Raw genomic sequence first — 25,255 nt, 5'->3', positions numbered from 1 at the left:
TTTCATTTCACTTTATATAAATGACAAAAAAAAAAAAAAAATCTATATTCAGACAAATATACAGCTCACATCCAAAATATAGTCTTTTCATATTAGTATATGATATCCAGAAACAATTAATCTTACTCTGTCTCCCAACAATATATGTGCAATGATTAAAATGTATCCCACCATGCAACAGAGAGCTGCCTAAGCAAATGACATCAGTTCATTGGAATATTGCTCTCTGAACATGACTATACTCAAGTTGATTGAAGATTTCCTCTTCTGTTTCTGGAGTGAGCTGGATATTATCTTTGATTGGAGACAATGGGTCTGATGACTTTTTACAAGACGGGAGCTTTTCAGAGTCTCTGCAAAAAAGAAGACAAGCAACCATGTACAATTATGCACGTTGCATTTTCTAATCACAGAACTATAATATGTATGCAAGTATGAAGAAATAGAGGAATGAGCACAAGATTGGAATTCAGGAAGCCCAGAGTTTTAATCCCAGTTCTGCCACTGATTTGCTGAATACACTGGGCAAGTTACTTCAACTCTCTGCTCCAGCTGTCCTCTGAGGAAAAAGAAAAGTTACTTATCCTACAGTAACTAGAGTTCTTGGAGATGTGTTGTCCATATATATTGCACTCTTGGTGTCCATGGACCTGTGCGCTTCAGATCAAAGTCTTTTGGCCCACAGTGTCTATTGGGTTCATGCATCCACCTTAATTGTCCTTGTGCTCCAGTACCGAGGGTATAAAGGGTGGAGCTGGTCCAATTGCAACTCAATTCCTTCACCACAACAGAATCCAGATGGACTCCGTACTAGTGAAGGAGGAGGGCGGGTAACGGAATACATATAGACAACATATGTCAAATAACTCCATTTACTGTAATGCAAGTAGCTTTTCTTCCTTTGAGTGCTTATCCAAATGTATTATATACTTGAGGATTTACCAGAGGTGATTTGGTGTGAAAGTGGTGTACATTCTGAGTCTACTTAAAAAAAAAAAAAAAAAAAAAAAAAAAAGAGATTGTGAATCAGTTCTGACAAAAGAAGCATCAGACCCTCGTCACATCTACCAAGAAGTAGTGTTTATTGACAAGGACTGAACCTTGAGTAGTTGCTTAGCAGATGTCTGACAGGGGTATGCTTTGCAAGGAGGCTGCAGAAAGTGCCGGAGCCCTAGTGGAGTGAGCCCTTATCTGAGCTGGGGGAGCTAAACTAACTAATTTGTAACAGAACTCAAAACCACTTGGATAGTCTCCGTGCTGATGTCTGACCCCTCATTCTGTCGGCCAATGCTACAAATAATTTAGGGGATGATCAAAAGGATTTGAGCCTCTGCAAATTAAAGGATAGGGCCTTACGAATGTGCCCTACAAATACAAAGCCTAGTCTCTCCTTTATTAGAATGTGGTTTAGGGAAGAATATTGGCAGATGGTTTAAATGGAAGTCCATAACTACTTTTGATAAGAACCGTGGCCACTGGGACCTGCGGGCGGCCGTACCTGCGGACGATCAACGTAAACAAAATGTCTCACGGCCCGCCAGCAGATTACCCTGATGGGCCGCGTCCCGAAGGTTGCTGACCCCTGTAGTACTGTATTATATGAAAGCACACTAGGGAGCTCTGTGTGCGCACCAGCGGACTCTAGACTGACATTGGGAGAAAAGAGGCAACATCTCATGTCTGTAGAGACAAGTGGGAATGTTTTTCCACTGTGTGCCTGCACATACAGTGATAAAAAAATAAAAACCCAAAACTTTCTTCACACCTTCAGGGTATATTGAAAGTACAGAAATGCTGTTATTTCTCCTCACAATTCCAAAGGGGCTAGGGAGAAAACCAGGGCGGCGGGGGGTGAGGGGATCAATTTTTATAGTAAAGAGTTAAAGCAACTCACCTTCTAAATTGGAAGTTTTTCCAGAGATCACTGATTGTGACCTGCAGTCCTGGATTATTTTCAGCATTGTGATGATTTTTCTTCTGTGCACTTAGTAGTTTCTTGCTTAACCCACTGACTTTAGCTGGCATCAGTGGCTTGAGTTTTGTCACAACATGTGACCTTACAAAATTGGATCTATGCAAACCAGGAACCTGTAGGTATAAATACTAAATCATTATAAAGCTCTGGCAGAAATGATTATGAGCAAACACTATGGGCTTTATTTATTTCACACAAGGGTTAAAATAAATAAAATTGTTTTGCTGGAGAATGTAAGTAGTGTTTGCTTGTGCATACAGAAAGGCACTCAACTTGCTTTGAGGATATCAAGAGATGGAGAATCCACCCCTTCCCTTGCTAGTTAATCACCCTCACTGTTAAAAATTTCTGCCTAATATCTCATTTGTTATACATATATTCTTATTTCTAATTGCTGCCTTCTCTTGCTACTGAACCATGATGGACTTTTAGCAAAAGTTGCCCCCTTTCTCCATTGTGAATCATACCTTTTGGTCATCTAATAAAAACTCTTCTTAAAGAACACTCAATTTTCATTCACATTTTTCTCCTAATAAATTTTCCTCAGCTTTGGGATATTAGCCCTTTTGAAACAGCAAGTATATATTTTTTTGGGTGGAACTGTCCTCTGTCTATTTTGACTATAATTAGGGCATGATCACTTGTCCCTACACAACCACTCACTTCCAGTCCAGTGATTAATTAATCTTTATCCGTCATAATGATGTCCAAAATAGTTCTCTCAAACTGAGGGAAATATCTTGTGTGTTAGAAAACCACTTATTTTTAGAAACTAATGATTTTTTACTTGTGTCAGACAAATGAATTACTGAATGTTATGCTTGTGACAAAGCAATGAAAATAATTTAAACCTTTGAGCACTAGGATTTTTGGAATTCTTCTATAACCACTTTCTTTCTTCCCAATTCTTTCACTTTCATTTGAGTGCTCTATCAAAAACTACACAAATCTGATCAGTCCTGTAAAATGATAATTTAATATCACAAGAGGGGAATATCTCAACTGTTCACAAGACTGATATTCAGGACTACATATATGTAATTACATACAAATAAACTGTATTAAAAGTTATTCAAGTTGCAGAGTCATGTGGCAAACAATAAAGGTATTAGAAGAAGGGTGCAAGAATATTTTATAATAAGGAGGGTTAGGCAACCTAAATAGAGGGGTTTCTAGCAGCTCACCCTCTACTCAAGGCTGCGACATAAATTCCCTGGATCTGCTCCTTTCCAAAGAATTCTGAAGTCAGTGTGAAGACACACACATCAAAGTAAAGCATATTTACCCCTTTTCTTGCTGCGTCTAAATTAGCCTTTTTTAATCTAAAAATTTCCACTGTTGCTACCGCTAGTTCAGCTCCATCAGCAATAGCAAAAAGTGGCAATGCCATTGTAGAAAGAGCTCCAAGATCCTAGAGAGCCAGTTAATTCATATATATCTCCATAATGACGATGCATGGATTAAATTTTAAATTAGAATCACCAAGCCAGAACATATACATTATGGAACTGAAGATATCAGGGATTCTCAATTTGCCCACCCTGAAGATTACCCCCAAAATCGATAAAAAATTGTTTTTAAACAACAAGGATGCAAAATTGCTTTGAAAAGTATAACAGTGGTGTTATAGAAACTTTACTTTCAGCCCAATCACAGCAGCATAATGGTAATATCTTAACACCCTCATAATGGGACTGATCCTGAATTTATGAAAGAGTCTTACATCAGACTCATCCTCATTAATTAGGCTTTGTCTCTGTTCACTGATCAGTAAAACATTACTGTACCAATACCAAGGGACCCTGAGTTTCCTGAAACTTTTTGGATATGTTAAATCAAAGGTACTTATATGGCTTCTGCACAATCTTTAATGCATTTATCCTCACAACAGTTCTGAGAGACAAGGAAGTATTACTACCCCTGTTCTACAGATGGGGAACTGAGGCACATAGAGATTAAGTGACTTCCCCAAGAAAGTCACACAAGAAATGTGGAAGAACGGAATTGAACCCAGATCTCCCAACTCCCAGGCTAGTGCCTTAACCATTCCACAATCCGCCCTCTCCTCAAAGAGCCATATGTCATTCTAATTAAAAGTACACATCAACATTCTGAAAAAAAAAGCAAGAAATAGACTAGAGAATAATTCAGAAGGAAAGGAAAAGTTAAAATTTCTTTACATGGAAAGCAACCCAATAACCACAAGGTGTCACTATTATTACAAGGAGTGCATGCAGCACGGCTGTGGTGTATGGATACTTGTGATTTTTTTATATTTATAAAACAGTTACTTGCTAAAAATCAGTGAAAACTAATGCTATGTCTATTCTAGCCAAAGATACCTTGTAAGTACTTTTCTGGCCGGGGTGGAGGGTGTGCAGGGGAAGAAAAACATACTTATCAATAAAACCAGGCAAAGATCTGTTTATAGATTGCTTGTCTATTCATTTACAATGTAGCTGTAATTTGTAATATGCACAGGAACTTAATGTTCTTTCAACCAGTTAAAATCTTAGAAATGTTCTGGACTTTAGTGAAGGAACATGGTTAAAAGAAATGTGATTAAAATCCCACTGCAAACCATGGGCATGTTAATGGTTCTAACCAGGGTTTATAACCAGGTCCCCTGTTTCAGTTGTATTTGTAGTGTGAATGAGCACCAGGAATGACAAATTAGAGAAGTGCTGTCATGCCTTCTCTGGTTACCATATACTGGTGCCTGAAACCCAACCTGACTAAAGTCTTACAATGAGTGAGTGTAGTGGTTTACCCAAGACTTTGATTTTCAAAATTCAATGGATGATACATTAAAATTAAAGAAATGTTATACCTTGCTCCTTAGCAGTGTGTGCTTTCTTTCAGTACATACAGTGGAAAAAGGGGGAGAGCTCCGAGAACTTGGATCATCACCTTGCTTTAGTCTGCAGTCAGATTCCTTTGGGACAAAAAAAATATTTTACATCATTTAGATTTTAAAACTGGCTTTTTCATAACAAAATAATTTACATATTATATATGTGCACACACACACACACACACACACACACATATTCAGTTTACAACATTTTAAAAGCTTCCCTGAAAACCTCTGCTTGTTTTCACTGAGCAATACTGTGTAAACATATGGATATTGAAAGGGACTTCTTCAGTGATTGGTAAAAGCAGATTCAGAAATCTAAAGGCATTAGTCATCTTAATCTTACTCTTTGCATGAGCAGCAATGGAAAAACTGAAAATATAAACTAAAACTAGGAATTATTTTTGGGAAGATTTATAGCCTGCGTAATAGAGGTCAGACTAGATCACAATGGTCCCTCCTGGCTTAGAATCTATGAAAATAAAAGGACTGACTCAAAGAGCCAAATGTCAAACTAATATGCCAATCCATGCTGCACACACTTCCACCATACAGACAAGTAGCTTTTGTCATTAGAAATTAACGTATTCATAGGGTATTATTTTGAAGAGGAGAGTCAGATGGATAACTACTGTAATTAATGTGACCTGTTTGCAAACGCGTGAGACAGTACTGAAAATATTACCCTAAACCCTGATGAATTAGTCCACATTACTAGTACAGCTGAATTGAAACAAAGCTAAATTTTCTTACTTCTGCATCTGAGTCTTTGTTAGACACCTGCGATATTCTTGAGATGTCCAAGCTGCTTTCTGATAGCTCACTAGACCCTTGAGACTGCGAAGAACACTCCATTTCCAGTAAGGGGGAGGATTCTTCATCTGACTCATCACCTGCTGCATTACTGACAGTATGTAATCTAGATATCTCACAATCCTGGGACGTCATTTGATTGTTTCTCTGTCGGTGAAACTGCTGTAACAGCAGCACGCCAGGAGATGGGCTGGGTGTGCCAGGACTCTCTCCAAGGCTTCCAGACCAACTGAAACAACTTCTCTGTGTTTCCACAGGGGATGATGAGATAGTTCTTGTAAATTTCCCAGTCTCCAAACACTGAGGAACAGGATCTTCTGTTATACTTTTAGTTTCCTGGGCCTGACAATCCAACTCAACATCCTGTGATGGTTGGGCAGTTTCATTCTTTGTTGTACAATCAATCATATTTGTGGCATGGCAGAAGAACCTAACATACATAAAATGAAAGATACAAGGGATAAGGAGGTGTGGGGAAAAAAATCAATTTTGCAAATGAAAATGTCATTTTCACAATCACAGCAATTTTGTCTTGGAAGTACTATTTACAACTTTATAGGTTCTAGCTCAATGGAAGCAGCAGCAGCAATACCAGTCACTGTCTACCCTTTCAATCATCCTATTGGAACTACACTAATCTTCATTTTGAGAAGCCCCAGTGAGGTTTGCAAACAAGTAAGGCCACTGCAGCATCATACTCCTCTCAGACTAACAGGTCTACCTCCTCTCTCATGCCCTGGGCCCAACAATACTGGGTAAGCTGTAAAATGGAGCTACTGACAGCCACCCCCATTCTTAGCTAGACCTGCCACCCTAGTGCTGCACAGATAATGGGGACGGGCAGACTAACTGCTTTTGTGGTTAAAACATGAAGCTGAGACCCAAGAAACTTTGGTTCAATTCCCAACTTTGTCACAGACTTGTGTGTGACCGTGGGCAAGTCACTAGGACCCTGACCCTGCAAACATTTATGTACATGCTTAACTTCGAAGATGTGAATAGACCCATTGACTTCACTGGGACTACTCATGCTTAAAGTTATGCACATGCGTAAATGTTTTCAGGAGTAGGGACTTAATCTTTCTATGCTACAGTTCTCTACTTGTAAAATGAGAATAATACTTCTCTAATGCCCTGTGAGATATGATATCATTAATGAATGTAAGTAACTCAGACAGTTTGGTAATAGAAGCCATATACATACTTAACTGGATGGATAATTTTGTAGGAGATTACTACAGGAGTGAGCTAGAATTCATCCAGCCCTTTCAACTTTGGCAGTTACTACTAGGGACTGCTGCCACAGCCTCATTTAAGCTCTCTCTGACATCGAGCTCCACCTTGGGGGAAAACAACTGGCAAACCCTGGTTTCTGGGGTGAGATGTCAAAGCTGGATGCTGTGCAATTCTAGCTCTTGTACAGCCTAGCAGAACCACAGGACCCCATGGATATATTCGTTAAGAGCTTTTTCTAAAACATGCTCTCCAACATTTAAGTGCAGTAATACAATTTATAAGTTAAAATGGTTTGCTTTGATATCAGTTATGCATAACAGGCACAGAAAATGAGAAGGCTCTTTGCAAAGCTCAGAAAAAGTAGGTTGTGAATATGCTCTTCCAGGATGAATTGCTTCTATCCCTGGTATAACACTGCAGCTATTTTTAGAATTGCTATTGCATAATCTGGAAATTAAATACCATCAATTGCTAATAAACTTTTATATCTATAGTGTATTATAGCATGGAAGACTGATACAAGAAAAATAATTCTATTTTACATCAGTCTTGTCATACTCTGTGGTTTCAGTCAAAACTAGACACTTAACTATATGCCCTTAATAAGTTAGGCAGACTTCCCCTTCTTTTCCAGGATTAACAGGAAGAAATAACCATACAAATACGGCAAGAAAGCCCAGCATCAGATGTGTAATGCCAGTTCACTGCAGCCACACATTGTCTACTTTAAGAAATGCATGCAAGCAGATACAAACAAGCCTCAAAGTCAGACTGACTAGGCTCTGGATGTAGCCTGAATCCATGAAACTTGGTTGGGAGACTTTAGAATCCTTGTGTTGTCCCATTTTATATCCTCCTAAACTGCTCAGCAGACTACAAGCCGATGGAAGACAAGAGTGGAAGTTGGATTGGCATCAATATTCTGTTAACCTCACATAAAAAAAAAAATAAATAAATCTTAAAATGAAGGAATTCAAACAATATGAAACCAAAGTCAACTGGGATGTTCCACTCTTCTACAGAATCCCACAGACCAATGAATTCATAAAAAAGAGCTGAAACACATTCAAATAACATTGCAGCACTAAGTGCAGTTAATACACATCACAGTCTTCACACTAAGTCCAGTGCTTAAGGAGGCAGCATGGTTCAGTAAATAGGACACTGGATTAAGAGTCAGGAGACCTGGGTTCTACTCTTGGTTTCACTCCTCATCTGCTGTTTGACCTTGGGGAAGTCACTTCACCTTTTGTTCAATGGTTTCTGCTCCCACCTTTTGTACATCTATTGACGTTGTAAGTTCTTTGGGCATGAGAACCGTCTCTCATTATGTGTTTGTACCATGCCTACCACAAGGGGTCTCTGATCTCCATTGGGAGTCTTGAGGCACTATTGTAATACACATAATGAACAGTAAAAGTAGGAAAATTGCAGTGTTAAATTCTTAGTATTCCATAAGAATTTAATCTTGACATTTTTATATTATATTACTCATTAAAACGGTGATTTAAACATGCCTGCTTCTAGTCCCTGGAACAACAATAGCACCGCTCTCTTCATTTTTCCTCTGCAGAAAGGAAGCAAATTTGTTCCTGACTTTAGGTTGGGTGTTTGAGCTCTCTTTATTGAAAGAGTCCCCTGAAGCATGAATCGATGACACTGCAGAGACACTCTTCTGTGGTTCACCATCTCCACTGTTTTCTTTCTTGGGCTTTTTCGCTTTTGAAAACGAATATTGACTCAACAGATCTCCATCTGACAACTCTTCTAAATAGAAAGAATACAGTTCTCATTAAGTTTAATATCACTGTAGAAATGCCCTGTAGAATGAACTCTCCCAGCTGGTAAGAAATGAGCTGAATTGAGCATTATGCCATTTACCATTGTAACAAACCTGAAATGCTGTTAATTTCAGAATGGTGTAGACATTTAGGAAATTATGGTCTTTAACACAAATATTGGCCAGTAAATTTATACTTGTCTAGTACATGTTCTTACAAGTAACGCACTACAAAGTGGTCTGTTTCACAAGTCATATTAGGATAAAATTCCAAAATTACTACTATTACTCATTTATAAAAACACTGCAAATGCAGAGTATTTTGTCAGAGTAAGAAGCATTACCTGCTTCATTGAATATATAAACTGAGAGAGACAGGGGACAGCAGTTTAGAAAAAGGAGGGCACGAGGAAACTATTAGTGAGGAAAACAAGGTAGAAAGGATCACTGAAAGAAACGGTACTGAAGAGAAAAAGAGGTCATGTGCTTGGATAACAAATACTGAAAGCCTGTTCCAAGCATGACAGGGGGTCTAAAACCAGGAAAGGGACAAAGTGATCAATAGGGACAGCACCGAGAGAAGCATATGGAGCTAATGAGGGCTGAGATTTAAACAGGGCAAAATTATGTAAGGCCTTGAAAGTGAGACTAAGGATCTTGAGTTTGAAACAGTAAGCAAAAACAGGCCAGTGAAAAGATGCAAGAAGTGGAGAGTAAATCTACCTAGGAAGCAGAATTTTTGATAACCCAGAGAGGAGAGGGAAGAATGTCACAGTAGTCAAGACAAGAAGTGACAAAAGCTTAGCAGAGGCATGGATAGGAAAAGGCTGAAGCTGTGATAAATGAGGGGGCGAGGTGGGTGGGTAAGCTCCCTTTTATGGGCACCAAGCCAGCCAGTAACTATAAAATCCCTCTTAGTAGCTATTCTCTAATTGCTCTACCTGTAAAGGGTTAAAAAGTCTCACTGCTATGCATAGGTAAAAGGAAGTAAGTGGGCACCTTGCCAAAAGAGCCAGTGGGAATGCTAGAACTTTTTAAAATTGAAACAAGACTCCCCTTTTGTCTGTCTGTGGTTGTTCTCCGGGGGGAGAGGCAGACAGGGCAGAGCTATGCTGTAAGAAACTTGGGGCCAGGTATGAAAAATCCTCGTTATCATACCTAGAAACTACTCATTTGAAACCCCAGATATGTACGTAGATCAGGAAACGTCTAGAAAGACGCAATTAGGTTTCTCTCTCTTTATTTCTTTATGGCTTGTGGACTCATCTGTGCTAACCCCAGGTGCTTTTGTTTTATTTGCAACCTTTAAGCTGGACCTAAGAAAGCTATTCTTGATGCTTAATCCTTGTAGTTACTTTTTTCAAAATCTAGCAATAGCTTGAGTTTTCAGACGTTTTTATTTAAAAAAAAACAATTTACCTTTTTTAAGAACAGGATTGGATTTCTGTGTCCTAAGAGGTTTGTGCACATGTTGTTTAATTAGCTGGTGGCAACAGCTGATTTTCTTTGTTTTCCTTTCTCGGCTCTTCCTGTGTGTGTGTGTGTGTGTGTGTGTGTGTGTGTGTGAGAGAGAGAGAGAGAGAGAGGGCTTGAGGGTACCCCACAGGAAGGAATTCCCAAGTGTGCCTTCCTGGGCTCTTAAAGGGGTTCTGCACTTCGGTGGTGGCAGCGTCTACCAATCCAAGGTCAGAGAAAAGCTGTAACCTTGGGAGTTTAATACAAGCCTGGAGTGGCCAGTATTAATTTTTAGAATCCTTGCAGGCCCCCACCTTCTGCACTCAAAGTGCCAGAGTGGGGAATCAGCGTTGACAGAAGCCGAGGACACAACTCCACTGAAGACACCAGATAGACCAAGCAGAGTAAGAACAGAGAAGTGCCATTTTCACTTAGCTAGCAATAGCTCATTAGTTACCTTGGTAAGGGTAGCTTCAGTGGAATAGAGGGCAGAAGCCAGATTGAAAAATATAATGCGAAAATTGGAAGACAGAGAAAAGTCCCGAGGCAGTGGGAATAGACAGAATGCTCAAGGAACTTGGAGATGAAAAGTAAGAAGGAGTAGCATATATAATATTTTTGAGAACTCCTCTGCATGAATCCTACCCTGTGACTGGTGGGATATTTTCTAGTGCCTTATGAGCCATTATAAAATAAACAAAAAACAAACATATCATTTGAAATAGATTTTTAAAAATAATTTTAAGCAATGTAATTAAAAATTTGGCAGGATGAGATTTCTAACGAAATGGCTTAACTTTTGAAAATCCAAAAGCAAATCAGATGAAACTTAAATATTACTGACAAGCATATAACTATAACTCCAATTGTTACTTAGTTTTAGTAACACACACACACACACACACACACACACAATTCTTCATATAAAAATATACTGGAGATGGAATTCTCAACCTCAAGTCTTCAACTCAACTAAAAAAAGGTTCTCCTTTTTTCCCTTTCTGTCCTGATAGTTTTTGTGTAAGGACACATACCACTTCTTGATCTTTTGACTAGTAGTTCCTTGCTTGGAAGTTTCAGGCCTTTGATACTAATTATCTTCTCAATGCCTTTGGTAGTCGATTTCTCAAGCATACGCGTGATACATGTGGTAATGTCTGTATTATGACCAGGCTTGTAGTCTCTGCTCCAAATGCTGTTGACACAGTATGGCTTCTGACTAGCAGCTCTATCATTCCAGCCACGACTTCTTGGCCGTGAAGGCTACAAAAAATAAAAAGAAGAGAACAAAACATGTGTTGGAGAGAAATTTATTCAACCTAGAATTCCCCACTTTAGTGTATCAGGATGATTTGACATTTATACAACAGCTATGACAGACATATCTGCTCTTCATTCACATTTTCAAATACTTTCCATATAAATTAATTTTTGTGTTGCCACATCCCTTTCCCTTCAGTGAGGTGTAATTGACTGCTAGTCTAAGACCGATATAAAGAGGCAGCACAATCAAAACAATTTAAATTTCTGTTATAAAAACAATTAATTTGAGGAAATATTTTTTATTGAGTTAAATACAGTAAATGTGACATCCCAATAATTTTTAGAGTTATATTTGAACTAGTTACTTCCATAGTAGGCCTTTAATTAATCCTTTCTGAACCGATATGGAAATAGATGTTAAAAAGTCAGATGGTTTGAAGCAGTTTAAGATTTTTAGTTTGTGCAGGACAACTATAAGTATGGAGACTTAAGTAATACTCCAAGTAAAGTGATGCTGTCTTTCCTCTCTGGACACCTAGGTACAAATTTTGCATAGGATAAAAGTAAGTGCAGGGATTCTAGTGTAATCCTCAGAATACATACAGCCAAGTCATAAAAAACACTAAAAATGTGGCACAATATCATCTGCTGAAGAGTTTCCCAGGACTGGAAAAGGGGCATCTCAGGTGAGGAAGGAAGAGCATTAGCAGTACCTTGGAGGAAAGTTGACAAAATGCCATCTTCTTTCCACTACCGTTAGTCCCTCACTTTCACAAGCAATACATTTCTACATCAAAATGAATAATATAAACACAAATTTATTTTTGCATATGCCCAATGTAGGATACTTTCCCTTCATTTACTCAGACCAGGTGATTCTCACCACCCTATGGCAGTTGCAGATGTCACATGACAAAAGATGCCAATGAAGATTATCTGTTCTGGATATTCTAACCAATCGATTTCCTTGTCTCTCCACCATCCCTTGTAAACTGAAAAAGTATGCTTCCTTTGACCAAAACAAGGTCAGTGGACCCTTTTTCAGCATTTATGGTGTGCAAGTGCCATTTCTTAACTTGTCATCAGAAAGTACTTTATGCATTATATTTCTGAGATAACTATGATTATGGAAAGATTTTTGCACCACAAACAAGAACCTTAATCCAGGGATTGAAAGTTCCTGGTATATTCAGGTCTCGACTAGCACCAGAAAAGTTTGATTGGTCCATGGAACCATAAGGTTTGCGATCTCACAAACAATTAGAGCAAAGAACTACAGTTATGCACACCATAGAAAGCTGGGAACGTTATAAAGCAGATTCTAGTTCTGGCAGTGCAACCAATGCACCTTAAAACTACATCATTTGATTTACTTACTATCTTCCCCTTATAACTTCAATTGTAAAATGTTTCCAACAGCTACCATCACAAGAACTGGTATATTTAGAAAGGGTTTTATTTAGGGCTGTTGATTAATCACAGTTAACTCACACAATTAACTCAAAAAAATAATCACGATTACACACTGTTAAACAATAGAATACCAATTGCAATTTATTAAATATTTTTGGATTTTTTCTACATTTTCAAATATATTGATTTCTATTACAACACAGAATACAAAGTGTACAGTGCTCACTTTATATTATTTTTTATTACAAATATTTGCACTGTAAAAATGATAAACAAAAGTAATAGTATTTTTCAATTCACCTCATACAAGTACTGTAGTGCAATCTCTTGCTCGTGAAAGTGCAACTTACAAATGTAGATTTTTTTTTGTTACATAACTGCACTCAGAAACAAAACAATGTAAAACTTTAGAGCCTACAAGTCCACTCAGTCCTACTTCTTGTTCAGCCAATCGCTAAGACAAACAAGTTTGTTTACATTTACAGGAGATACTGCTGCCTGCTTCTTATTTACAATGTCACTTGAAAGTGAGAACAGGCAACACATGGTACTTTAATAGCCCGCATAGCAAGGTATTAACATGCTAGATATGCTATACATTCGTATGCCCCTTCATGCTTCGGCCACCATTCCAGAGGACATGCTTCCATGCTGATGATCTCATTAAAAAAAATGTGTTAATTAAATTGTGACTGAACTCCTTGGGGAGAATTGTATGTCTCCTGTTCTGTTTTACCCGTATTCTGCCATATATTTTATTTTATAGCAATCTCGGATGATGACCCAGCACATGTTCTTTTTAAGTACAGTTTCACAGCAAATTTGACAAAACGCAAAGAGGGTACCAGTGTGAGAGTTCTAAAGATAGCTTCAGCACTCGACCCAAGGCTTAAGAATCTGAAGTGCCTTCCAAAATCTGAGAGGGACAAAGTGTGGAGCATGCTTTCAGAAGTCTTGAAAGAGCAACACTCCGATGTGGAAACTACAGAACTTGAACCACCAAAAAAGAAAATCAACCTTCCGCTGACTCAGATGATGAAAATGAACATGCATCGGTCCGCTCTGCTTTGGATTGTTATTGAGCAGAATCCATCATTAGCATGGACGCATGTCCTGTGGAATGGTGGTTGAAGCCTGAAGGGACATATGTACCTTTAGAACATCTGACACACAAAAATCTTGCGAGGCCGGCTAAAACAGTGCCATGCGAATGCCTGTTCTCACTTTCAGGTGACATTATAAACAAGAAGCGGGCAGCATTATCTCCTGCAAATATAAACAAAGTTGTTCAGCCAATTGCTCAGACAAACAAGAAGTAGGACTGAGTGGACTTGTAGGCTCTAAAGTTTTACATTGTTTTATTTTTGAATGCAGTTATTTTTTGTACATAATTCTACATTCGTATGTTCAACTTTCATGATAAAGAGATTGCACTACAGTACTTGTATTAGATGAATTGAAAAATACTATTTCTTTTGTTTTTTTTACAGTGCAAATACTTGTAATCAAAATGAATATAAAGTGAGCACTGTACACTTTGTATTCTGTGTTGTAAGTGAAATCAATATATCTGAAAATATAGAAAACATTCAAAAATATTTAAACAAATGGTATTCTATTATTGTTTATGTCATAAACATACAGCTAAAGGTAGCATAAAATCCCTCTTTACCCTGTAACGGGTTAATTCCATTTACCTGTAAAGGGTTAAGAAGCTCAGATAACCTGGGTGACACCTGACCAAAAGAACTAATAAGGGGAGAAGATACTTTCAAATCTGTGGGGGAAGGTTTTTGGTCTGTGTCTGTGGGAGCCAGCCAGGAAACAGGGCAGGGGAAAATATATCTGAACTAAGCATCTAGTCTTGCAGAAATAGTAAGTAATAGCAGAAAATAAATGCGTTAGACTACCTTTTGTTTTAGCTTGTGAATTTTTCCCTGTGCTAAGAGGGAGGTTGTTTAATCCCTGTTTTTGTAATTTTAAGGTTTTGCCTAGAGGGGAAATCTTCTGTGTTCTTGAGTCTTTTGTTATTCTGTAAAGTACTTACCATCCTGATTTTACAGAGGTGATTCTTTTACCTTTTTTTTAATTAAAATTCTTCTTTTAAGAACCTGATTGATTTTTCATTGTTCTTAAGATACAAGGGTTTGGGTCTGTGTTCACCTGTAGCAATTGGTGAGGATATTATTCTCAAGCCTCCTCAGGAAAGGGGGTGTAGGGGCTTGGGGGATATTTGGGGAAGGTAGGGCTCCAAGTGGCCCTCCCTGAATGTTTGTTTAAATGACTTGGTGGTGGCAGCATACTGTTCAAGGTGGAGTTTGTGCCTTGGGAAAGTTTTTAGCCTAAGATGGTAAAAATAAGCTTGGGGGGTATTTCATGTGGGTCCCCACATCTGTACCCCAGAGTTCAGAGTGAGGAAGGAACCCTGACAGTTTAACAGCACGATTAATTTTTTTAATCGGTTTACAGCCCTAGTTTTATTGTTATACCAGCTGAAGGGTTAAATCGCAGCATTCAAACAGCACAACATTATTCTAGCTCTTGCCATTTATGAGCTGTCAATCAGCTGCTAAAATCATATTCAAACTGAAGTGTGTGTGTGGGGGAAGATAGTGACAAAAAGGACTTTTTTTTTTAAAGTGAGTTTCTTTTGATTTATTGAAGCCATTTTTTCAATAATTTTTAAAACCTTCCACTAGTGGAAAAAGTTTCCACCTTCAAAAGAACCTAAAATGGCTCATAATTAAGTAAAGAAGGTAGTACAGAAAAAGAGTACCTGATATCTTTCCCCACAACTTAATTTCATGAGGCTTCTTGACCCCAGAAAACTGTTAATAGTCCAAATTCAGGAAAGCCTTTAAACAGATGCTGAACTCCCACTGACTTCAAAGGGATGCAAGCACAGATTTAAGTGCTTTCCTGAATCAGGGTCAGTCATAATGACAGAACGGGCATTAAATTGTTATATATTACTAGGAGAGGAAACCACAAAAGATGCTAATAAATATGAACTTTATTTAAGCTTTTTAGAACTACTGAGCGTTTTTTAAAAATATTGGCAAAAAATATTTCATAAAATTAGGTGTCACCTACATTTCAGAATCCAGAAACACTTTTCAAAGCACTAGTCTTTGACCAGTGAACAAGGGGGGAGTAACCCCCTCCCCCACAAAAAAATTCTATTCTGTTGCTGCTTGAGCCTTACTATTATTCCAGATTCCTTATATACTATATACAACTGTCAGAACACCAAACCAGCTTGCACTCCTTGACACAGTTGTAGGTAACATTCAGCCATACCTTCGGAATTGCAAGGAAAAGTATGTCAAAATCCTATGTTGAATGTTTTAAAAACGTTACCTGTGAAGCCTCAGGGTTGTAGTCATCAATTTGTTCCATTGTATCGATATCTTTATTGCCAAGAGCAATTTGAAAAGCAGTATCATCACCAATATGTCTACGTCAATCAAATTAAGGGGATATATATCTGAATATTTGCATTATAAATATAAAATAGTGTGAAATTACAACTCCTACTCTAATTTCTATATTAAAATATGTTATTAGAATAATCAAAAAAGTTAGTGTCCAAAGAAGAATATATACTGCTGCACACACTGCTCTCCCCTGACCTCATTCAGTAGCAGCACCTGGCAGACCTGGAGTGTACGGGTAAGTCACAAAACAGTCCAAAAAGAAGAAGCAGTTAGTCACTACTAGGGAGAGCCAGCAGGAGAAATAGTGGTGGCCCAAGAAAATGAAAGTCTCTGTCACTCCCCACAGCAGCTTGGCAGGTGTTTCAACGTTGGGAGCTAGTTCTTAATGACTCCTTCCTTTCATACTTATTTCTTATTCCACCATGCTGGGAGTTATAAGAGGAAGACAGAGGATGGGGAAATGCCCCCGCTCTCACAGGTAAATTATCCCCACACAGGTTAGGACCCGTCCTGCCTGTGTTGATGGGAAAGTTACAATGTGTATTATCTTACCACCACCCACAGTAGTCGCGGTCTCAAAGAAGTCAAGACAGTTTAAAAAAAAAAAAAAATTAATTCAGTCTAAAGTTAAGCCAAGGAACATTTTCTTTAAAAAGCATATTTGTGGTTTTAGAACCAAGGGTATTTCCAATTACTGGAAGGTTTTTCCTTCTGATGAGCGCAATGCTTTAAAAAGTTAAAGGAAGACAGACTAACTAACTTTTGGTAGGCTGACTGATCAAACAAAAGCCTCCTGTATAATAATGGAGAAAATTACCAAGGAAAGGAAGAGAGGAAGCCCACTGTGCCACACCATTTCCCCATTAATATGCCAGTGCACAAAGGATACCGCCCTGCATAAAGTAGTGTTTCTGGATCAACGTTGTCATCATAAGCATTCAGAGGAACAAGCTTCCTCTTGATTGGGTCAAAAACCAATTGATAAAGGAAAGTATTATTGGCTCGAATAAATCCCTCTATGTACTCTTCCGATACAGTTATATTCATCTTCAGGTACTGCCCAATTTTCTTAATAACCTGTCAACAACAACAAAAATATGTTGCTTTCTTGTCACTTCCAGCCAAAGGAGATGCAATACGATGCACGTCTTCAAAAGTATTATTCCAGATATTCTTGAGGAGATACTCTGTGACTATATGGAATGTTGTTTTGAGCAGAGGGCAGAAGGAGTGGGTGGAACACAGTAGAACAACCTTCCCAGAAACATTATATATATATATATATATATTAGACAATTTTATATCCAAATATCCTAGAAGAAGTACTCCGTGACTACATGGAAAGCTGCTGTTAGCACAGTGGAGAAGGAATGGGTGGAGGAGGAATGTAATAGAACAGCCTCCACACAAACATGTATATATGGACAAATCGTGTGTGGGTGTGGGTGTACACACACACACACTTTAAATTAGCAAACAAAAACCTACATTTAGTGACAGTTAAGGTTGTGGTGGGACACATTCTAGCCATCCAAAACCTTAAAAGCAGGGAAATAAGAAATTAACAGAGAGAGGGATTTGTGCATTCCTTTCCACCTTCATATTCCCTGCCACACTAGTAATAACACACTCCAACCCTCCATAAGGCTTTCATTTCCATTCTAACAGATACCATTAGCAATATACACCCCATCTTCATTAAGGTTTTGCATTAGAGTGCGAGTTTGATGAAGCTGAGGTATAACTAAATTTATCCTTTATTCTAGTTCACCCTCCTCTCTTCCACTTTCAAACACACAAAGCTAAAAAAAATTAAATACGACAAAAGGAAGGCTCTTAAGCTTTTAGAAATCCTTTGCTAGTTATTTTTAATCAACAAGAATACTGACTTAATATTTAAATAAATAGTTTCTCCAATATATATATATTGGATTTAGGTACTTTTTTGGTGGTTCCTGTGAAGTCACTCATTGGTAGTTAAGTTTTGAGACAAGTTTCTTGAGAAGGATGCATTTCAGTATATGGGCAAATTTTACCCTCCAAAATCCCTCATGTTTTTCAGTTTAGAACACCGAACAGATAAGACAGTGAACATATTTTGGAAGTATGTTTTCTGCATTCATTCCAATTACTCTTCACGGTAACTCACTGCAATGAGAAATCTGAATGCTGTTTCACACACTATTGGATCAGTATGCTTATTGCTCAGTTACTGGCTTGTGATATTTACAGCTGAAATATGAGATATTAGCAAACAACAGCTTTTCAGGTTCAAGTTTCACTATTTAACTAAGCTAGGTATACTTAGTTTTGTTTGTTTTTTTAAATACTGGTTTGCCTAAACAGTGGAAACTGTGATTAAACAATGGAAAATCTAGAAGATTTCCTTCTGATATTAAGAAAGCTTGATGAGCAAGCCAAACATGTGCTACCAATAAATTTGTGAAATAGAGAAAAATAGCACTTCTTAAAACCTTCAAGATCCACATCAAGCAGAGCCCTTAAGCGAGTGCTTACCTTTAAGCAAATGAGTAGTTCAGCTGAAGTTAACGGAACTTTCGTTTGCTAGATTAGGACTACTATGCCTTCAAAATAACATTGTGAGGTTCCATGTTTATCATTCCTTAAGAATTCTCTTCTTCCATATTGCCCACAAGAAATTAATATATAAATATGAAGAAAATACAATTCCAAGCTAAATCTATTTTCTGGATCTCTCAATGTGCCAGGTTTATTTTAGGTGTAAGCTCTGTGGGGAAAGAACTGTCTTCATTTTTATGTCTTGTAGTGTCAAACACATTGTTTGCCCAGGATAATGATGAAAAAATAAGCAGACGTGACTTTGAATACACGTAGGGAGCAGAGTAAGAAGGTGCCACTTCTTCCATCAGTCATTCTTCCACAGAAGAACCACATTTTAAGTAGTTGAATCTGGCACAGTCTGAAACCAATTTAAAAGTTGTGGGCCGGTTTTCTGGCAATGTGACACAAGGAGTAAATGATAGCATGAAGGACAATCCTTTAGGTTTTGAAAAATCTGTCTACATGCACTATATATTCTTGAAGAATCAGAATAAATCAGCATTCGTTTTATTTAGGTGTTGAGACACAGTGCTCCAATGCTTAAGACGATACACTGTTTTATTAATGAAACACACCATTCTCCAACATCAGTGAAATATTTCCTTTGATAGTTTCATCAAAATGCAGGTAGTTAAGGAGAACACCCTTCATGACATCCAACCCCTCAGATTTTTTTCAATAAAATGTTAGTCATATATAAAGGCTTTAGAAATCCTAAAATACAAATCTGAACATACATTACCTTAATAATATCAGGATTACTGGCTAGTTTTAATAGCTTGCATGCCTTAGCTAACCCAATTCCATGAAGTGATGGAAGGTAGTCACAACCAGAAAGAATGCACATGTAACGGAATTTCTCTTCAGTAAATACATCCCCAAGCTGTTTACACTTTCCTAGTCGAGCCTGATCGATCTCTAGTCCATTTCCAAACTTGTCAATTTTCAGAAACACCTTGAAATAAGAGAGCAAGTAGTAACATTAATTCTCATCTCATTGTATTTTATGCACATTGGTGAACTAAATTGTGTTTTCCCCTCAAACACTTATTACATTATTAGCGTGTGAGGTTTGCCTTGCCTATTACACTTGCTTTCAGAAGACTAAATTCTAGAAGGCACAGTGTTGCCTGCCAGAAACTCCACAGCCAGTAGAGGAAGTATTCGTTAGTGTGTGTTTTGAAAGGAGCCAAGGAACAAAGGACAGCCTGCTACACACGCCTTCTGCAAAAAAGTTATGGATAGGATATTTTAGGATGGGTTGTAAGAGTCAGTATTGTGGTCAAAAAGTTGTGTGTAGGCTTCCTAATCCAGCAGTAGCATCTGAGCATACATCTATTTGCAGATTCCTGCTTCTAGAATATGGACACACATTAATACTGTAATTATTAGGGGTTTGTTGGTTTTTGTTTGTTTCAGTTCATATTCCAGAATATGAGCATCTTTGGTGCATGTGTTTTGCTTTATCTGTTTGGAAATCATGTACTACACTGTGGGCACTACTAAAATAAATATTTATTAGTTTGTGGCACTTAATGGAGAAACAACAAGATTGAATTTGACCCTTAATCTCTGTGTCTGTTTCCCTATCTGTGACAAGACAATAACTGTACTTATGTACTTCACAAGTGTGTATGGACAATTAGTTTGTACAATGCTTTGAAGATGCAAAGTGAGATGTAAGGACTATTTATATTTTTCATTACCTTTTTACACCCAAAAGCCAGAAGATCCGAGTCCTCTGTAATTATAGCTTGTACTATGCCAGTCTTATTAAGATAGGCCAACTGAGCATCAGCTTCATATGGAGCAACAACACAATCAACTCCTTGGGCATGGGCAGCCTGTATACAAACAAGCGTGAGAACAATGTAAGAACTCAATACTATTATTATTGGACTGCAGCAGCATCTAGGCTTCAGTCAGATTTAGGTCTTATTTTGCTAGTCATTAGGGATACAGTTTTCAAAAGTGCTTAAGTGTCTTAGTAACATTCTGCATTTTCAAAAATGACTTAAGTACTTAGAAACCTAAGTCCCATTGACTTTCAATGACACTTAGGCTCCTAAGTCACTTTTGAAAATGGAAGTTAAGCAGTTTTGAAAATTTTACCCTGTGTAAGCATATAGTAACAACAGTCAATACTCAATAAATAAATAAATAAATAAATAAATCTTACAGTCTGAAACCCCAATCTTGCAAATCACTGTGTTGGGACACTGCCCATTGAAATCAACGGGCCTCCACTCACGCAGACCCATTTGAAGGATCTAGCCATAACATTTTAAAAATAAATCATTTCAGTTTAAAAACAAACATTTGCTTATAAATAACATTTCCTACATTGGCCACCAACACTAGCCACACTCATTGGATCTGACCACAACTGTTTATGATTCCATTCCAACCATATTTTCTGCTCAAAGAAAGAACATCTGGACAAATACAAGACTGATGAAACTCTTTTGTGACTGAGAATTTTAAAGATTGATTTCCTGGGCCATTTTTTAAGTGATCATAATTTTCCTATATATAGTTGTTTGCTAACTATTAAAAATACAAAACTACACTATTTCCTCCCTGTCATTTATTTATGCCAGTGATACTCAGACTGAGGCTCCCGAGCCACAAGTGGCTCTTTAATGCATCTCCTGCAGCACATGATATTAAAACACAGTGTGATTTAATTATTAACCAGTCTAAGTTATTAACCAATCAGGATGCTTTTACTATGTTATTAACCAATTGTAGTTGATAAAATAATACTTGGTCAGTCATTTTGCTGTGAGAATAAGAAGATTTCCTGTGTCATACTGTTTGGATATGAATATATAGTACTATAGTAAATGAAACAATGAATTCACATGACGGTGGCTATTTTGGGTAATACTGATTGCTAATTTGGTCCCTGAAGCACTGAGGTCTGAATATCATTGATTTATGCTAAATGTCAAATGTGAGAGGATACTCAATGGTTTAGTTAAAATTGCAAAGATATCTGTGAATGACTGTCACGTGCCAATTAAAAGAAGTCTGGCATAATGAAAAGCAGAGTTGAATATGGTAGATTTATCTGTCTGCTGTGCTGAACAGCCAAAAATGTGTCTAACACATATATCAGGACATTTTGTACGATTATATGTTGAGAGACAAGTTTCATGTAAATATGGGCAATGAAAAGCAATGAGCAAGATATAAACATAGTGGAGAAGCTGCCAACAAAAACTGTAGATGTCATTTGTAAACCTACAATAGAAATAATTAACAACTTACTTTGATAACTTCATGAGCCATAGCATGGGTAACATTAACACTGCGCCCAAAACAGTCTCTGGCTTCTGATAACTTCCCCTCACGAAGTAATTGTTTCCCCTTCAGAAGATTAGCCTGTCGTTTCCTGCAGGTAATAAAACAAAAAACCCACCTCCCTCAATATATTATTATTCTCTGAGTGCGACCCCCTTTATAAATTAAAAACATTTTTTTATATTTAACACCATTATAAATGCTGGAGGCAAAGCAGGGTTTGGGGTGGAGGCTCACAGCTTGCAACCTCCCATGTAATAGCCTCGAGACCCCCTGAGGGGTCCCGACCCCCAGTTTGAGAACCCCTGCATTACACTGCAAGAAGTGTAGAAACTAAAGCAATCTTTGATAAGCCCAGCCAAATTACCAGTTTAAAAAATATGAAGCAAAAGCACACAACTGGTATAATGTGTTTGCAAGTTGATCATTACTTACTCTCTTCGAGCTTTTTCCACTTCCTTTTTAGAAGGCAGGGTACATCCATCAAATACTAGAATTGGCTTGATCCCAAATGACAAGAGCATATCAACAAGTTTCATGCAGAAGACTACATATCTGTAAGAATATATATATATTTTTTTTCATTTTACGAACTGTGAAAACATCCATTGCTTGACAACGAAGCTTAAACCTTAAGACTACCACATATTTCTAACTTGCAGGAAAAACAAAAAAAGTTGCTGATAATTAGCATTCAAGGCTGTCAGTGGGTTATAAATCTTTTTTTAAAAAAGGAAGAACAGAACATACACACATTTTTACTATGAAGAAGTCCTTATCTCCGGTCTCCAGTGAAGACCAGTCCACTATGAACATTATTGTCTATTATGCTGCTTATTCTTCTATACAAATAATTGTGTCTCTGAAGAATAAATTAGACTTCACTGCAGTGCCAAATTGTACAGCATTTTGTAAACTATAGCACAGATTATCTCCCTGATGCCTGTGAGCTGAGTACATGATGCTCAAACGGAAAGGGGATGCATATTCCATTATCCTTTCCTGAAACTCTGCAAATGACCTTCTGGTGGAGCTTTATGGCGTTTACGGAGTGATGGAAGCTTACCATTTATGTTTGCCACTATCCACCCATCACTCCAGAGGGCTGTGCTAAAACTACATGAAGCAGCATTAAACTTGGGAATTGGGATCTGTGCCTATATCTACCCCCTCCCAGAGAAAGGAGAGGTTATTATGACCAAGAGCAGGGTATGACCTTGCCATAGAGCAGAACTGTGAACAACCCTCAGACGGAAGGGAGGACAAAGCAGCAGCCCAGAAGGGACAACCCACCTTCACTGGTCGCCAAGCCCATCTTTTCTGGGGAAAAAGATTTGTAAGAGATTCCAAGGTTAACCTTCCCATGTTTCTTCAGTCCCCTGATCTCATTGGTATTTCTATGGAACTGTACAATTTGGTCCAGTATGTGTATACAGGGATTATTTCATTCTTACAGATGTAGTTGCCTTGGCTGAAAAGCAGCAGCCTTTATACAGCACTGAAAGCTATATTATTAAAAGTGCATTACAGCATTTTTGACAGTCATATAATATTTTTTAAGTCTTAACTGACCACACAGTTTTTTCTAACACATAATATGGGACAGTAGAGAGAGCTTTTACAATGGAATAGCTAGAAACACTTCTTCTGATGATACACACTGGAGTAACTGAATCATCAAAAACTGGACCAAAAGGAACTGATATAATATACACCATTTATGAAAGAGGGGCAGGTCACATCAGAGCATGACAGAGGTTTTGACTAACACCCAAAATAAATCAAGCTTAGCCCAAACTGCCTAGTTTTGATTCATTTCCAGTTAAAAATCACTTACTTGAATAGGTTTTTCAACTTAAAACTTGTCTCCAACTCTCCCAGAATGTTTGTGAATCTTGTAAACAAATTCAAAAGCAGGCATATTTCCTTGGGATTCAGAAGAAGTGAGGTTCTTACCCATGAAAGCTTATGCTCCCAATACTTCTGTTAGTCTTAAAGGTGCCACAGGACCCTCTGTTGCTTATTATGAATAATGAACAATATACAATAATAAATAATATATGTTGTGCAGGGTACTTCCGTGCAGGAAGAGATTGATCTCATTCACAATATGGGGTGCCAGAATTACTAAACATTGTTATGTCATTCTGTCACATAAGATTGTTTATGAGCTGTCATTTTTGTATCAGATGACATACTGCCAGTGGCACAAGCTGTATTATAGCTAGGACACTTTTCATTTTCATACAGTACCTTATAGATGTTATTAATAAAAGGCACATTGAAAAAAACCCTCTCCTGTCTGATTTTTTTAAACTTACTCTTGATATAAGCAACACCAAAGAGTGGGGGGGCGGGGAGGAAGGAGGAAATCTTATTTTCAATGTTTGTGTATTTGACAGCAATTTGTATATGTAGACTCAGTTTTGCTATTTCTCCATTTGTGCATGGTTATAAAGCCACAAAAATGAAACCCTGTCAGTTTTTAAAAAATAAGAGAGTTAAAAGCAGTTTCAAGTTGGCAGTGTACCCTTACTTTGTTCAAAGGCTGAGAAACACAGGGGGGGGGGGGGAAGTTAGTGAAAGCTTACTGGTCAGTGGGTTCTCCTTTGGCTAGTTTTTCAGCACAAGCATAGGCTCCTTTGTGCAGCCAGCAGTAGGTATCCACAGCTACCACTTGCCCTTTATATTTCTTCACATGAGTGGGTTCAGCTGCCTCCTTGATAAACTGGAGCAGGCCGTGGATTCCCATGGTATTGCTTAAACTGGAATCAGGAAAGAGGGAAAATGTGACACAAAACACGTTTGCTCGCCCTGCATTAGGTTTTAATCTTTGCACAAGGCCGATCGCACGAGATGGCAGCCAGGCGAGCCAGGGAAAGAAAAGCACCTGGGACCAGTGCAGCCTGCGACGCTCTGCGACTGACAATAGAGCCACGGGGCACAGGGAGATCCAAGCTTCGGCCGCCTTTACAGGGCCGAGACCGGCCCCCTGCCCCAGCTCACGGGAACGACAGCCACGCTGAGGAGGCCGGCGCCCGTGGGGAGCCGGAGCCCCAGGCCCTGCCTTGATCCCGGCCACTGGGGGCCCCGGGCGCTACGCCCCGTCTGGATCCCGGGCCCTGCCAGCGCGAGGC

At 38.2% G+C, this 25,255-nt stretch overlaps 1 protein-coding gene across 1 annotated transcript; it reads right to left on the bottom strand.

The window, feature by feature from the left end:
- Nucleotides 1–208: 208 nt before the first annotated feature.
- On the bottom strand, nt 209–24,870 carry EXO1 (exonuclease 1). Its single transcript, XM_065401652.1, has 13 exons — nt 24,710–24,870; nt 22,554–22,673; nt 22,086–22,209; nt 20,519–20,656; nt 19,555–19,767; nt 17,119–17,306; nt 16,153–16,249; nt 11,151–11,379; nt 8,399–8,648; nt 5,586–6,075; nt 4,806–4,910; nt 1,895–2,088; nt 209–353 (listed from the first exon to the last, which is right to left on the bottom strand). Exons 1-13 carry the CDS (start codon nt 24,868–24,870, stop codon nt 209–211), a joined length of 2,454 nt encoding a protein of 817 aa, XP_065257724.1.
- Nucleotides 24,871–25,255: the final 385 nt, after the last annotated feature.

This window comes from Emys orbicularis, chromosome 3 (genome assembly GCF_028017835.1).
Source record: "Emys orbicularis isolate rEmyOrb1 chromosome 3, rEmyOrb1.hap1, whole genome shotgun sequence".
In the NCBI taxonomy this organism is placed as follows: Eukaryota; Metazoa; Chordata; order Testudines; family Emydidae; genus Emys; species Emys orbicularis.
The sequence above is the reverse complement of the archived record's forward strand: the minus strand, read 5'-3'. Positions and strand labels throughout refer to the sequence as shown.

Coding starts and splice junctions, on each gene's coding strand:
- EXO1 (XM_065401652.1), bottom strand. CDS start 24,870: ATGGGAATCCACGGCCTGCTCCAGTTTATCAAGGAGGCAGCTGAACCC. Junction 22,674..24,709: donor AAAGGAGAACCCACTGACCA/GTAAGCTTTCAC, acceptor ATATTCTTACAG/ATATGTAGTCTTCTGCATGA. Junction 6,076..8,398: donor GTTCCAGGGACTAGAAGCAG/GCATGTTTAAAT, acceptor TATGTATGTTAG/GTTCTTCTGCCATGCCACAA.